At 37.2% G+C, this 14,314-nt stretch overlaps 1 protein-coding gene across 1 annotated transcript in view; it reads left to right on the top strand.

The window, feature by feature from the left end:
* The window catches only part of FNDC3A (fibronectin type III domain containing 3A), a 107,341-nt gene that overhangs the window by 85,950 nt on the left and 7,077 nt on the right, over nt 1-14,314 (top strand). The window contains exons 14-22 of the mRNA XM_059824297.1: nt 1,246-1,384; nt 3,164-3,232; nt 4,590-4,708; nt 6,692-6,797; nt 6,890-7,065; nt 8,157-8,270; nt 11,069-11,218; nt 11,303-11,586; nt 13,609-13,818. Coding sequence (XP_059680280.1) covers nt 1,246-1,384; nt 3,164-3,232; nt 4,590-4,708; nt 6,692-6,797; nt 6,890-7,065; nt 8,157-8,270; nt 11,069-11,218; nt 11,303-11,586; nt 13,609-13,818 — 1,367 coding nt within the window. The remainder of the gene's footprint in view (nt 1-1,245; nt 1,385-3,163; nt 3,233-4,589; nt 4,709-6,691; nt 6,798-6,889; nt 7,066-8,156; nt 8,271-11,068; nt 11,219-11,302; nt 11,587-13,608; nt 13,819-14,314) is intronic.

The raw sequence follows: 14,314 nt of genomic DNA, 5'->3' as shown, positions 1-14,314 counted from the left end.
ATTGACTGCTGAGGAAATCTACTCATGAGCAGCTGCTAATTTGCCTTCAAACCATTAACCCCCACCCTTTGAGCCTGGCATTCTGTCAGGTTTTCCACACCCATCTTGTGGTCCATCTGTTCTACCTATATCTTACCAGCTTGTCTATATGGATGTTGTGGGAGACCATGTCAAACTAAAATCAGGGCAGATGATGTCCACAGCTCTCCCCTTACCTATTGAGCAAGTTGTTTCATCATAGGAGGCACTCAGGTTGGTCAAACATGATTTACCCTTGATAAATCTAATTGCCTTCTTGTCCTTCATGTGCTTGTAAATAACTTCCATGACAAGATTACATCACCTTTGCTGTTGTTAATACCACTTAACCATATAAACACTTTTTTATCTCTGAATGTATTTCCTTAAAAGAAGGCACTATAGTAGCATGGGAGCTCTACTTAATTCATCCCAATTATTCAGGTTTCTTTAGCAGTTAATAAAGCATCACTTTTTGCTCTTTACTTAATTACATGAAAATATTACCTCAGTGGGAAGGGAATTGCAATTAAAATTTTAATACTTGCAAGTTCCTTCAGTGAAAGTTTAAAAGTGGCCTCTTTGCAGTATGTCTTTTTCATCATCTTTTGTTTCCATGCTTTTATAAAGGTTTTTTCTCATGCATATATTTCATTACCAATAAATTGCAAAACTCCTATAAAAAAGAGTTGTTGTTAGACCTAAGTAATTTCTGAGTAACTTAGATGGTTTTAAAAAACCAAAGTTTTCAGATCCTTGACTTGAAATAAAGTGGCTTGTGATATATTGAGCACCCACAGAATCCATCAGCATCACTGAGATTTGCAAGTACTGATTACCTTTTACAGTCAGGCAACTCTTAAGTGTTCTAAGTAGAAGCCTAACTTTATGCACCAACATTTTAAATTTGGGTGATGTGGAAGGTTATTTAATTTGTGCATATTTTTTTCCAGTTTCACAGTTACTAGGGTTTGGGTTTTTTTAAGGATTTTGGGGTTTTGCTGGCAATTTGCAGGAATTTTTAATTTCAGTATAGCGGTTGTCTAACTATGGGACTAATGAAAATGTAAAATGAAGGTATATAATAGCTTTAGTTCTTGTGATAATTTTACATAGCTATCTGTCTAAGCATACATACAAATTCATTTGACCTTACTATTAACAGTGAATAGCATAGTACTAGCCAGTGTGTTTGTTCCATTTATAATATTTTTTATATATTTGCAGGTCATTGCCTATAACTCAGAAGGGAAAAGCAGTCCAAGTGAGACAGCAGAATACATTACTTATCCAGACAAGCCTGGAGTACCTTCAAAACCTACAGTGAAAGGAAAAATTCACGCACAAAGTTTTAAAATAATCTGGGGTAAGATTGTTATCCAGCTGTGTTTAGAGTATGTATTTTTTAATAGAGATATATATAAAGAGATATGTATTATTTTATGTATATTTTTTATATATATATATAAATTTGTATATAGAAGGCCAGATTTTACTTCAGTAACACTTCAGCCAACTGAGCCATTATGATCCATTTTCATGGAACTAAGAGAAAAATACTGATTCAAAATCCATAGCGTGACAGTGTAGTAGTGTAATTATGTGGGAAAGAATAATAATATACAAATTGTAATAGGGACTGTTATTGCAGGGGACTACAGTAATTAAAAAAACAGTAGTGTTAATTTGCGTACTAAGAAGTTCTGTTTCTCTGGCACAAGAAGTAGATGCCACGAAATTCTGGGGTTTTATCAAAAGAGAAGATCCAAGTTCAACCTATCTCTTCAAAGTGTTTGATTTTGACAGATGAATGTGTTTATTCGCTAAGGATCTTGAGAAACTTTTCCTTAGGCTCAGGTTTTTTTAGCCTTATGCTGTGAAATAGGAGAACGTGAAACAGTACTGTGTGATGCAGTACCTTAGCAGAAGATCAAACAGTTAAAGGTTTTATTTATTGTCACAGGTAAATAAACTTCTTACCTATTTCTGTTTAACAGTGTGCTTAATTCTTCTGCACTAATAATGAGAAAGTTACTTGTAGAGTATCAGTAGTACTCAGCAAGTCCAATCTTGCATCTTTACGGAGTGCTTTGCTACATCAGGGCCTGATACTTGATCTTTTATGGATGATATATAATGTATGAAGTTATCAGAAATACCTAATTTGTAAATAAAAAATTATTTAAAATATCTATTAATATATAAAACCTTTAATAGTCATTATTTTGAACAGTAATGCTCTCTTTTTTTAACAAGTGATAATTAATGTCATAATTTTATTTTTCATTTGGAGTAATTTGTTACCTTCCAACCAAAAAAGTGCTATGTGCCACATAATAAGTCTCATTTTGTTTATCAGGTGTAATATGATATGTAACCCTTGCCTAAGAACCGACACTATTTCATCCAGCACATACATAATGTAATGTTATGGCAGCAGTACCCTTCTGTGTTGAAATATCATGCTGTCTTTATATTTGTCAAAAATGTTGTTTTTCCACATTATTTTAATTCTGCTGTTCTCCAAGTCAGCTCTGAGAAAGAGTAGTAGGATTATATGTCAAAGATAGATCTGTAGGTTCCTATCTTGTACATGAATAGTGTACCAGGGAGGCTACTGCACTCAATTTTAGTGATGTATTAAAATTTTAAGAGATTAAGTTTTCAGTGTAGAACTCCTGACTTCTGTTCTCTCCCAAACCTCTCTCCAGGCTTTTGAAATCCTGTCCTTAAATCATTTTGAAATACTCTTATATGCAAATCGGTATGATAAACTTTTCCTATCTGCAGTCCGTGTTACAGGTCCGTTAGGATGTATGTCCCTGAAACCATAATTAGGCAGCCTTCCATGGCACTTCAGACTAACTGAAATGTTTGCTGTGGCATCTCCTAGGTGCCTGATTCACTTGTCACTCTTCATTTGTAGAGTATACAGTAGGGTTGTGAGCTGGCAGCTTCACATAGTGGAAAATTTGAGTGATTTGCAGCTGTCCTGCACTAGGATGCTATGGCTAGCTGGGATGCTGCCTGTCTAAATAAGCACCCATCTCCAGTTGGCTGTTGATTTTGCCTTTTGTAAGCTCCCCAAAAGCTACAAAACCATTTAATTTACCTCACAGAGTTGGAATATTGCTGTTTTTTGTAGATCCGCCAAAAGACAATGGAGGGGCAGCAATAAACACATATGTTGTGGAAATGTCTGAAGGCTTAAATGGTAAGTATTGGGAGCATATGTTGGCATTCAGCTGTGTTCTTTTTTCTGCATGTGTGCACCGGTGGGAAGAGTAAAATGTGTATTATGATAGGGAAAGTTATTGCAAGGGACTGCCATTAAAAATATAGTGATGTTGATGCTTGCATACAACAGGTTCTTTTTCTCTGGCTTAGAAAAGAGATGCCATAAAACACTGTGTCAAAGGAAATGCTCCATGTTTAACTAATGAATTAGATGTATTCTGTTTTGGAAATGAAATTACACATTTCAGACATTTTAGGGCAAGAAGACAGGGCCACGTAGCTTTGTTGGATGTGTAACAGATGAAAGAAAAACTAATGCTCCATTTATCTCTATTAAAGGAGAATAGTGATGTAATTGGGATAACTGTTTCTCCTACTTGCTTTTCTGTCCTTTCATACAGAAGGGAAATTAACAATATTTCTAAACCGGACATAAAGCTATCCAGCTAACTTATTTAAAAATCTAGACCTCTTAAGTAACCTTATTAAATTCAGAAACACAGTCACATTGAGAATGAAAATTTGTACTTCTCCAATGCTGTGTCAGATTAAGACAGTGCACTGTCCCGAAATTGTAATGTTGGCCCTGTCAGGGGTCTCAGCTGTGGTTCTTCTGATACTTGGTCTGTCGCTTTCCTCACTCCATCATGTGTCCACATTAAGTCACTTTTGGAATGATTTACCCGAGCCTTTCATGCAGATTTAGTGACCGTGCGTTATGTTTCATTCCCAGTTTTCTAAATTCTGTGATGTATTGAGTTGTTGGAGATTTAATTAAAAGTCCCCACGTTCCCTGCTTAATCTCTTAAAAAGAGAGACAGGATGCTCAAGAGTTTCTGATTTAGAGAATCGGGCTGAATAGCAAAGAATGAAGTCAGTATTTCAGATGGTGCTGGGCCATTCAGGAATACAGGAACAAGCTTTATCAATTGTAAGCTGTAGTTACAGTTTTCAAAATGAATGTTGTAATTAAAAGTTGCTTTTCCATGGAAAATTTTGCTTTTGTATCTTTCCTGTTTATTTGGTTATGATGTTTGAATGTGCTTGCTGGCCCAGTAATAACTACTTCATTAAAAGTAAACTCTCTCCTAGTTAATGTGAGTACCAAATGAGGAAGATATTTCACTTCAGTAGATCTCCAAAAATTTACCTAGGAAACTATCTTTATTAAACGATTGGATCTTTTTCCAGGAAACTCAAAGCAAGCCTTAAGTGTTTCTTTATAAACATCAGGCACACACTTATTTAGTGAAGCTAGGATATCTGCTGTGGCTGGTACTGAAGTGTGACAAATTACAACTTGGTTCGTTGCACACTTACTCCTAACCTTTCAGGAAACAAATGGGACACAATATACAGCGGAGCTGCTAGGGAACATGTGTGTGACCGACTAAATCCTGGCTGTTCCTATCGCTTACGTGTATACTGCATTGGGGAAGGAGGACAAAGCACGGTAATATGAGCTAGTATTTTTATTAAATGAAATTTCTCTCTCTTTAAGAAAATCTATTGTATCTATTGTACAGAAGTGCTTAACAAAATAGCCATAATTAGTACTTTAAAAAAGTTGCAGTATTGATGCATAGTGTTTCAAGTTTGTGCCCATTTCTTAAAGAAATAAGTGTGAATATTCTTTTCTGATACTATATTTTGTTTAAAGTTATTTTTCTTATTTACAGAAACAGATACTATGTCTTTTCCTGTGTGATGTGTTGATAGAATGTAATTTCTTAAGGCTTAACCCAAGACAGCAGTGTAAATTTAATGTTTTCCATGTGGTCAGTGGCGTACCCTGTCTGAGCAGCCACGTCAGCCCAGCAGGCAGGGGAGGACACAGTGCGTTCTCAGGCTTTACTTTGTGCTCCGTAGTCTCTTCCCACGCTGTCTCAGCCACAATCAAAGTGTAAACATTGCCCTAGTTTTCAGTATTCCCCAAAAATTTGGTGTGCCCTACTATGCTTCCTCATATACACATATTACATACACATACACTTGCACTGTCACTTCTGTGGTGTAGTTCAGCCTCCAGTGCCAACATGTCATGCTGTATTCTTCTCCCGTCTTCCCAGCAGCAAGCGTAACAAAGCCAGCCCTGGCTCTCTACAGACTTCCAGCAGGGCTTCAATGTCAAACTCATCTCCTGAAAATCTTAAAGCCTTGTATTCTTGATGTTTGCCATTTCTTCCCCAGCCCCCCCTTACTATATGAAATTCATGTATTCTTCCTCCATATAGAAGTCTCCTGCAAAGATAGCCTTGCCCACAGCCACCTTGTCTTAAGAATAAATCTGGACTCCTTCAGTGCTGGCTCAACTGCAGTGCTTTCCTTCTCGCCATCACTCGGCTTGCTGTTGTACAGGGGAAGGGGGAAGGCAGTATACTTCCCAGTCACCTAACCACAAGTTCATGTATCTTTGGAGACTTTTCCTTTGCCGACTTCCTTCCCCACAGCCCAACCCCATTAGTTTAGAATAAATATTATTTGAGTACCAAAGAGAAAATAACTTTCAGAAATTCCTCACACTTTCTGAAGGTGTCAGAAATCAACAGAAGAATAGTAAAGAAAGATGTAACTAAACATTTCTGTAGCTTGTCATGGATATACGCCTCCTGAGAAACATTCTGTTTTTTAAGTAGTATCAGTTGTTTAGTGCAACAATGCATTTCAAAGGAACTGAAAAGCAGCAGAGCTTCCAATACGCTCTTTCTGGAACATACGTAGAAAGCAGTTGTGAAATGAGACTCTAAGATGCATTTCTTTTGTAAGCTTAAAAGGCTTACCAGCTTCGTATTTGTTCTGTATCCCACTGAAGCTAATAACCCCACATTGTCTCTGACTCATTTCTGTCTGCATCCAGAATAGTCAGTCCCATCTGCTGCATGTTGTTATGCTGTGTATTTTTGCACACGCTTCAAATCAGAGGTGGAAGTTTGTTGCACATTAAGTATTACTAAGCAATGAAAAAGTTGAAATATCAATTTTTTTTAATCTCTTCCGACTGACATTTCTGCCCACTTTTGCTTTCTGAGAGGTTCTTGCACAGAAAGTATACAACACTTTTAGAGTAAAGTTTTAGAAATCAATAAACTGCAGTTTGATGGAAAAGAGAATGAGTTTACTTTGAACAAGGCATATTTCAAGCATCTGTACTAGGTTTGTACTGATAATTAACCAGTTTTAATTCTACCCCTTGCATGTGTACAAAAACACAAAAGCAAAAGTTAATTTTGCATATTGTGTAATTACTGTAGCATGTTTTTTATAGGTATTATGAGAAATACATACGAGATCACTTAAGCATGTTCATCTATTGGAAGATGTTGTTCAAAAAATGGAAGATCCTGTTTCTGACTCAAGTATTTGCCTTTACTTATGGTGTAACTGATAGTGCTTGTTTTGGCTTGGATGTCTTCATTAATCTATCTTGCCTTTGTAGGCATCTGATTCTTTACTGGTGCAGACACCGGCAGTGGTTCCTGGTCCATGCCAGCCTCCAAGGCTACAGGGTAGACCAAGAGCAAGAGAAATTCAGCTGCGCTGGGGTAATTCTGTTACAACTATTAGTGAGTGTAAGGGATCCAGATGTATTCTGTGTTAAAAATTAAATAACCTTTTCTTTCTTTCTTATTTTTAGGACCACCTCAGGTAGATGGTGGTTCACCCATTACCTGTTATGGTCTGGAAATGTTTCAGACAGAAACCGATGAACACAGGGAGGTTTACCAAGGCTCTGATGTTGAATGCACAGTAGGCAGCCTTCTTCCAGGGAGGATGTACAACTTCAGACTGCGAGCAGCTAACAAGGCTGGGGTAAGGAGGCAGTCTGAAGTGAAATTAGTTCCAGAGACTGCAATCACTGTTTAGGATCTCCTCTTTTAAAAGAAGCATTTAACAGTAATTTTAAAATTAGGATTTCCTAATGTGGAGTCATTTAATTCACATAGCTATTGTTGTGTGGGAACAGACAGTTAAACGTCAGTTTATAATAAAGGGGGTTTTATATGAAGGGAAAATAGCTAATTATGTCTTATATCTGAAAAATAGCATTGAGAAATGGTTAGGAAATGGTAAGTACTTGATCAAAGCATTGTTGCAACTTTAATATTCTCATGTAAAGTAAGGTAGTCAATTATTTTCTGTATACAGCATTTTAAATTGATTGACCTTTATTTTTACAGCTGTTGGTGTTCTAGACTATAATAATCAATGTTTCCTGACTCTCTTTTTTTTTATATTTAGTTTAACTTCTGAGTACATGTTCTACCAGATACAAGAATATTTTCTCTATTTGGAATATTAAATGTGTTTAAATCAATTGTTGCTGTAGAACAAGTGTTATTGAATTATGTATCCAAAGTCCTGATTTAAAGATACAGAGGCAGGGCTGCTTGCATTTGTTCAATAATGTTCTCTTCATAAAAACTATCAGGACCAGTTGACACTCTTTGTGGAGAGGTCTGCAGCTTAAGGCTTTAAAGCACTGACCTAACTTTTTATCTGCTGCCTCAAAGAGTAGTTTATAGCTCAAGCATTTTTTGAATCCTTTATTTCTTTTAGATAGCTATAAATAGGCAGTTACAAATTGTGTTATGTTACAGTGCAGCCATCATGTAACTTCAAAATAAGGATTTGGATAGCACTTTCCTGTTTTGTCTTAAAGTTTGAAGTGTCAAATTTATGCTGATTGCATTTGCTATAGAGAAGAAGAGTCTTGCAGCTATTCTGGACAATAGGCAGATACTGAAATAAATCCTGAATCCACAGTCCACAAAGATTTATTTTATAAGCAAGTAAATTAAAGTTTCAGGCTGCTATTATATGTCCCTACTATGGTAAACTGTTATTTAAACAGTAGTAATTTTATTTTTACAATTTAGTTGTATCAACTTCCTTTTTAATAGTTTGGACCTTACTCAGAAAAATGTGAAATAACTACAGCACCTGGACCTCCAGATCAGTGCAAGCCCCCTCAAGTGGCATGCAGATCTGCTGCATGTGCTCAGGTGTCATGGGAGGTAAGAATGCCATATTACACCTATCTTAACATGATTGTCTTCTGCGTTTTTTAAGTTCAACTTTAAAAGCTTAAGACTGTATTTTAACCACATTTTTAAACATAGTTATCTGATTATCCAGTACTTGGTAGGTAAAACCTTAAAGTCATTAATCATACCATTATATGACAGCTGTAAGTTGGCAGCCTGCAGGTACTTCAGATCTTACTTTGTTCTTTTGTTTAAGAGTTTTGCCACAACTGCTGCACTGCATTTCTGAGTGATGCAGGCTCTTCTTAAAATTTTTCTGTAATGTAGTTATCTTTCCTCAGAGCGAATATATCCACATAATACAATAGGTTATTGTACATTTGCTGTTTTTATAAGCTGATTTAATTTTATATAATTACATCAGTAATAATGTAGCAAAAGCCTCACAGACTTCCTATAAACCCATGGTATTTAGATATCTGATTAAAAAAATGCAATAGATAAAAATTAAGCTTGTAAAAAGGAAGATTCTGTCTGGGAATACTGTTAAAACACAGCTTTTCAGTGGCTTGAGATGGAGTGAAGTATTTGAGTTACAGAACTGTACAGAAAAAAGATTGAACTACTTTACCTGGAAGGTGGAGTTCATGCTTCCTACTGGGTATGTCAGAGAAGCTTTCCTTTTGAAGAAATCTCTTACAATGTTCAGGTAGGATTAGTCTGAACCAATGTTAGATGTCTGCTTTGTAGAATCATGGAGTAATTAAGGTATGAGCGGACCTCTAGGTGTCATTTCATTAAACCTTCTGTTCAGAGCAGAGCTAACTTCAAATTTAGGTCAGGTTTCTCAGGGCCTTGTCCAGTCAAGTTTTACTTATCTCCAAGGATGAAGATTCTGCAGCCTGGTAAAGCTGTATCTGGGTAAACCCTCTCATGCTGTAGAATTTTTTTCCTTTGTCTAGTCAAAATATCCTTTAGTGCAAGTCATGACTCTTGCCTCTTGTCTTGCCACCGTGCCACCTCCAAGAAGAATTTGACATCATCATCTTTGTACCCTCCCAGTAAGTAATTTAAGGCAGCAGTAAGATCTCCCCTTAGCCTTATCATCTTAATATCAAATAAGCCTTACCTTTTTGTTGTGTGTTGTACTCGCCCTTCATGGCCCTTCACTGGATTTACTCCATTATGTCAATGTCTGTCATGTATTGGGGAGCCCAAGATGGGACACAGTACTGGAGATGCAGCCTCATAAGTGCTGAGTAGAGGGGCATCGTTACTCCCTCTAACCTTCTTGCTGCTCTTTTGCTAATAGAGCCAGTGTGTAGTTCGCCTTCATAAGACACACTGCTGACTCACGTTCAACTTTCTCATCAGGACACACAGGGGTTTTTTTGGTAAAGTTGCTCCTCAGCCTGTACTGTTCTATCCCAGGTCCAGGACTTTGTGTTTGCCCTTGTCTTAGTTGAACTTCCTGAAGTTTGTATCAGATCCTGCTTGTTGAAATTCCTCTGGTAGCCATACTCTTCAGCATATCAAATGCTTCCCTCCAATTTGTTGTCATCCCTGCACTTGTTGGCTTGGATTCCCCTACTTCTGTTAAGGGAAGATTCTGTTAATGTAGATCCATTAGATCTACAGCAGCAACAGCAGTAACATTGAGAAATGACTCCATCTTCACTGACAGTTGCACAGCCATCCACAGCTGCGTTAGTTCTCTCACCAGACACATCTCACTGTAAATGAGAGAAGGGAAAGGGAGTCCTTATCCGTCACAGCTCAGGAGCATCAAATGTTATCCTTTGAATTGCTGCTTGTATTCAGTCACTTATCTTCACATAGCCTAATGCTGAAAGTAGCAAATACTTTTCTTTCAAGAGAAGGGTAGAGAAAAATCCATGCTTTGGAGCAATTATTATCTGTACCTTGGTGTGATTGCTGTTTTGGAATATTTAATCCAAAACAGCAGCAGCATTTTTCTTCTTTTTTCTTCATGATCTAAGAAATTTTTTTGGGGGGTAGGAGGAGTGGATTTGGCTTTTTGATTGGCTTTTTGTTTATTACTTCATTGACTGCTGATATCTTTCCATAGTGTCATACCTTAGTCTGGCACTGGTACATGTGATTTTAACTGTACTTCAAATTATTATTTCTAAGGAGTATTAAAACCATTCAAATCCCAAAATAGGGAGACTAAGTTTGGATTCCTAGGGCAGGTAATGAGGAAGAACAGGCTACTCGAGCAGACATTTCAGTCCAGGTCTGTGTTGTTGCTTAGATGTCTCTCCCAGTTGCTTCACAACTCTATCTTGGGAAAAGGCAGAGTACAAAATTTTCTGCTTCCCACTATGCTCGCAGGCTAGTTTCCATGCACAAGAGCCATGATGTGCTCCAAAGGACTTTAATCTGTAAGATGAAGACACTAGCATCAGTGTGCTTTTGCATATCATCATCCTTGCACTATAGACCCAGTCAGTGAAACTCTAGTACCGTAAATCACCCTCTCAAGACCATTTATTGCCATTGACTGTTCAGGCTCCTAAGCCAAATGCTGTATGCTGAATGATCTCTGTATTTAAGCAACTGAAATCACAATTACTTTATATAGAGTAGTCTCTGCAACAGTGAATAGTGTTTTTAAAGTATAGGTGACCAAAGGCCAGTAATGCATTCTGATTTATTTGTGTTGTACTAAATTAAAAATCAGCAAAGAAATGGGAGGGTAACATTCCTGTGAAAAAAACAATATAGTTGTGGTGAGTTTGGTTGATTTTTTTTTTTTTTTTTCAGTTGGTGAATTTAACTTCTAACTATTTATATCCATTTTAAAGGTTCCAGTGAGTAACGGAGCTGATATCACGGAGTATCGACTAGAGTGGGGTGGTGTGGAAGGATGCATGCAGATCTCCTACTGTGGGCCTGGGCTGAACTGTGAAATTAAAGGACTTTTGCCTGCCACTATATACTATTGCAGGGTTCAGGTAAAGGTGTGAAACTATTGTTAGTGAAATCTGGAAATGGGAATTGACCCTGCCATAAAAACATGATCTACTTTGCATTTGCAGGCAGTGAATGTTGCAGGTGCAGGCCCTTTCAGTGAAGTAGTGGCATGTATGACTCCAGCCTCTGTACCTGCAGTTGTGACTTGTCTTCGGGGACTAAGCGAAGATGAAGTTGAAAGTCCACACTATTCTCCTTCCACATGCCTTGCTATAAGCTGGGAAAAGCCTTGTGACCATGGATCTGAAATCCTTGGCTACAGCATAGACTTTGGAGATAAGCAGCCAATAACTGTTGGGAAGGTTCTGACCTATTTTATAGATGGCTTACAGCCAGATACTACCTACAGGTATGCCATGCACAGCTACTTGACAGCCTACTGTTTCTTCCACAAGAACAGATTCTTTATTTGTTTGTTTCCTTTTTTATTCTCTTCATTACTCTCAGAGAAGCATTAGTACATAGCCATGGAGCAAAAGGAAGCCTTGTAATAATGATCATCATAAATAGATGAGCTGTGCTGGTTTTATTTTCTTTCAAGAACAATTTATGTTAACTTGTTTATTGTGGTATTGTTGTATCTGTTTAGTTAATGTGTCAGTTTAACTGAATTCAGATTACAGATTCAGATTCATAAGTGGTTTTTGGACTGGGTGCTTCATAGATAGATGGCTTCTAATCTGTCTGACAAGATAAAATCCATCCAAGGAAGGGCCATGTCCAGTCTTTATTGACTGATTGGCTGATCTAATGACAGCTCATTGCAATTTGCAGTGCCTTTTCTGCAAAAATAGCAAGTATTTGGGTGGCAGTCAGCATGAAGAATACCGGTTTGAAAATCTATCAATCAATTTTAAATCTCTTTTGAAGTATTTTAGTTGCTAAAATCATCCCTTACATTTGGCCTAAGGCTTACTGAAAAATATAAATGTAAAAAGCAATAATTCTGCCCGAAGGCACTCTACGTACCTGTTACAAAAACATGTCCTCCGTGTTAAAACTTAAGGGACAATGTCAGTCCCACTGAAGTCAGAATTTAAGCCCACACTGATTTCGGTATAGTTAGGATATCATCTGGGTATGCAGTTTTCTGAATACTTGAAGATTTGTGTTTACTTTTTTAATGCTGTACATAAGACTACAGTGTTTCTGTGTGCCTTGTAAGTATTTAACAATAATGCTGGCAATTTGAAGAGCCATTGCTCTCTGTGTCAACAAACTGAAAAAAAGAGAAGCTTCTATTGCAGAGATACTTCTGTACTTCTACCCACAAAAGTACTTTTATAGAATACACTGTCACCTCTTTGTGCAAACGAAAAATTGCATTTATTAACCTTAGTTCTATGCTATAATAAAATAGCATAATGTTAAATATGACTGTAGTGAAGGAGAAATATTTATTCATAAGCCTGCACACACATTTATGTTTCAGTATTTTGAAATTGTGTCATTGATTGTTTTGGAATTTAATTATTGTGATTACTTTTTTCCAGCTACCTAGATACTATTTTAGACAAGCAAATGTTAGTCTGCAGAATGAGATTAGACACACTTTGCTGTCTGTGGCTACCTGTAAGATATGTAAAGAGCCTCAGGTTTCCCTGTTTTCTGGTTTTTCCTTTTTAGAAATAAATTTCTTGGCTACTTCTTTTCATTCTTCCTTATAAACCTAATGCCAGCATTGTTTTCCATGCAGTATCCAAAAAAAAATATAAATCCCTGAATTTAGAGTTCTACAAACCCCTCAGCCATGTGTCCTTTGACTTCTTCTAGTTCCCCTGTCTCCCTTTCCAAGCAGACCCAAGATGGCTTATGTTTGCAGGCACCCAGAGATGTGTTACCAGTGAAAACAGCAAGAGAGGTGGCTGGGCACCATCACTTTATTTTCACATGAATCAGATCTGTTCCAACAAGCCCGTAAAACTTTCCTGTAGTCATCTTTGAACTCACCTGATAAAATAGCCAAAGATATGTATTCACCTCTTTTGGGGGTGGGGTTTTTTTACCTTCCCTCATCTGTCCAATGTGGCTATCAAAAATTTTGGTAGAAGGGCTGCGGGGTCAGGAAGATGGACCATTCTTGAAGCAGCTAATAGAGCTCTTGCATCTTTTTACTGATGTGAATGATGCAAATATGCTAACATATTTTTATTTTTAATCAATCCAGCTCCTTAAAATGTGGCAAGGAAAGTGACACTCCTGCATATTCATGACAGTCTATCAAAGCATAATATTGATAAAAGTCGTCTTTGTAGAAACTACCATCTATTTTGTACCATTATTCTCTCTTGAATGTGAATGGTGGAAATGACCAGATACTTTTTAGAATCTAATTTCAAGTTAATTTAGTCTCTCTTTTTTCAAATACTAGAGTACGAATTCAAGCCCTAAACAGTCTCGGAGCGGGTCCTTTCAGCCACACCATAAAACTGAAGACAAAGCCTCTCCCCCCGGATCCGCCTCGCCTGGAATGTGCTGCATACAGTTCTCAGACTCTTAAGCTGAAGTGGGGAGAGGGAACTGCAAAAGCATTAACTGACTCCATTCAGTACCACCTTCAAATGGAGGATAAGAATGGAAGGTTGGTTTAAAGCATTGCTTTAATCTGCCCTGTATCGCTGTGGTCTGATGCTTGGGGGAGATGGAAGCAAAGGGCAAAATTCTGTATGCTTCGCTGAATTTACCACAGACATAGGAGGTTGTCTGGTCTGGCAAGGCAAGAAGTGCTCTAGTGTTCTGTGCTGGAAAATACAAGACCAAAAACTTCATAGTTCTTTTAGTTACCATTCAATATGAAGAGCTTAATGAAATGTTTTGTACCAGCACACTTTTCTCTTTCTCACCCTTGGTTAAGTATTTTGTTGAAGTATCAAGTCTAACCAGTCTTGTGAATTTTATATACTTGATATTGGAAGGGGGGGATTCTTTACTCTCTGTTGCCTTTATATGCAATTATTTTTAGTGGAAAATAAACTCATATAGTACAAATTTTTATTTTAAGGGGTCCATTCTGTCATGTTAAATTGGAATGTAAGCTAAGATGGTACAGCAAGTACCTTTGCCTAAATGGTATAATG

Source organism: Gavia stellata, chromosome 1 (genome assembly GCF_030936135.1).
Source record: "Gavia stellata isolate bGavSte3 chromosome 1, bGavSte3.hap2, whole genome shotgun sequence".
Classification (NCBI taxonomy): Eukaryota; Metazoa; Chordata; class Aves; order Gaviiformes; family Gaviidae; genus Gavia; species Gavia stellata.
This window is presented reverse-complemented; position numbering and strand designations above follow the sequence as displayed.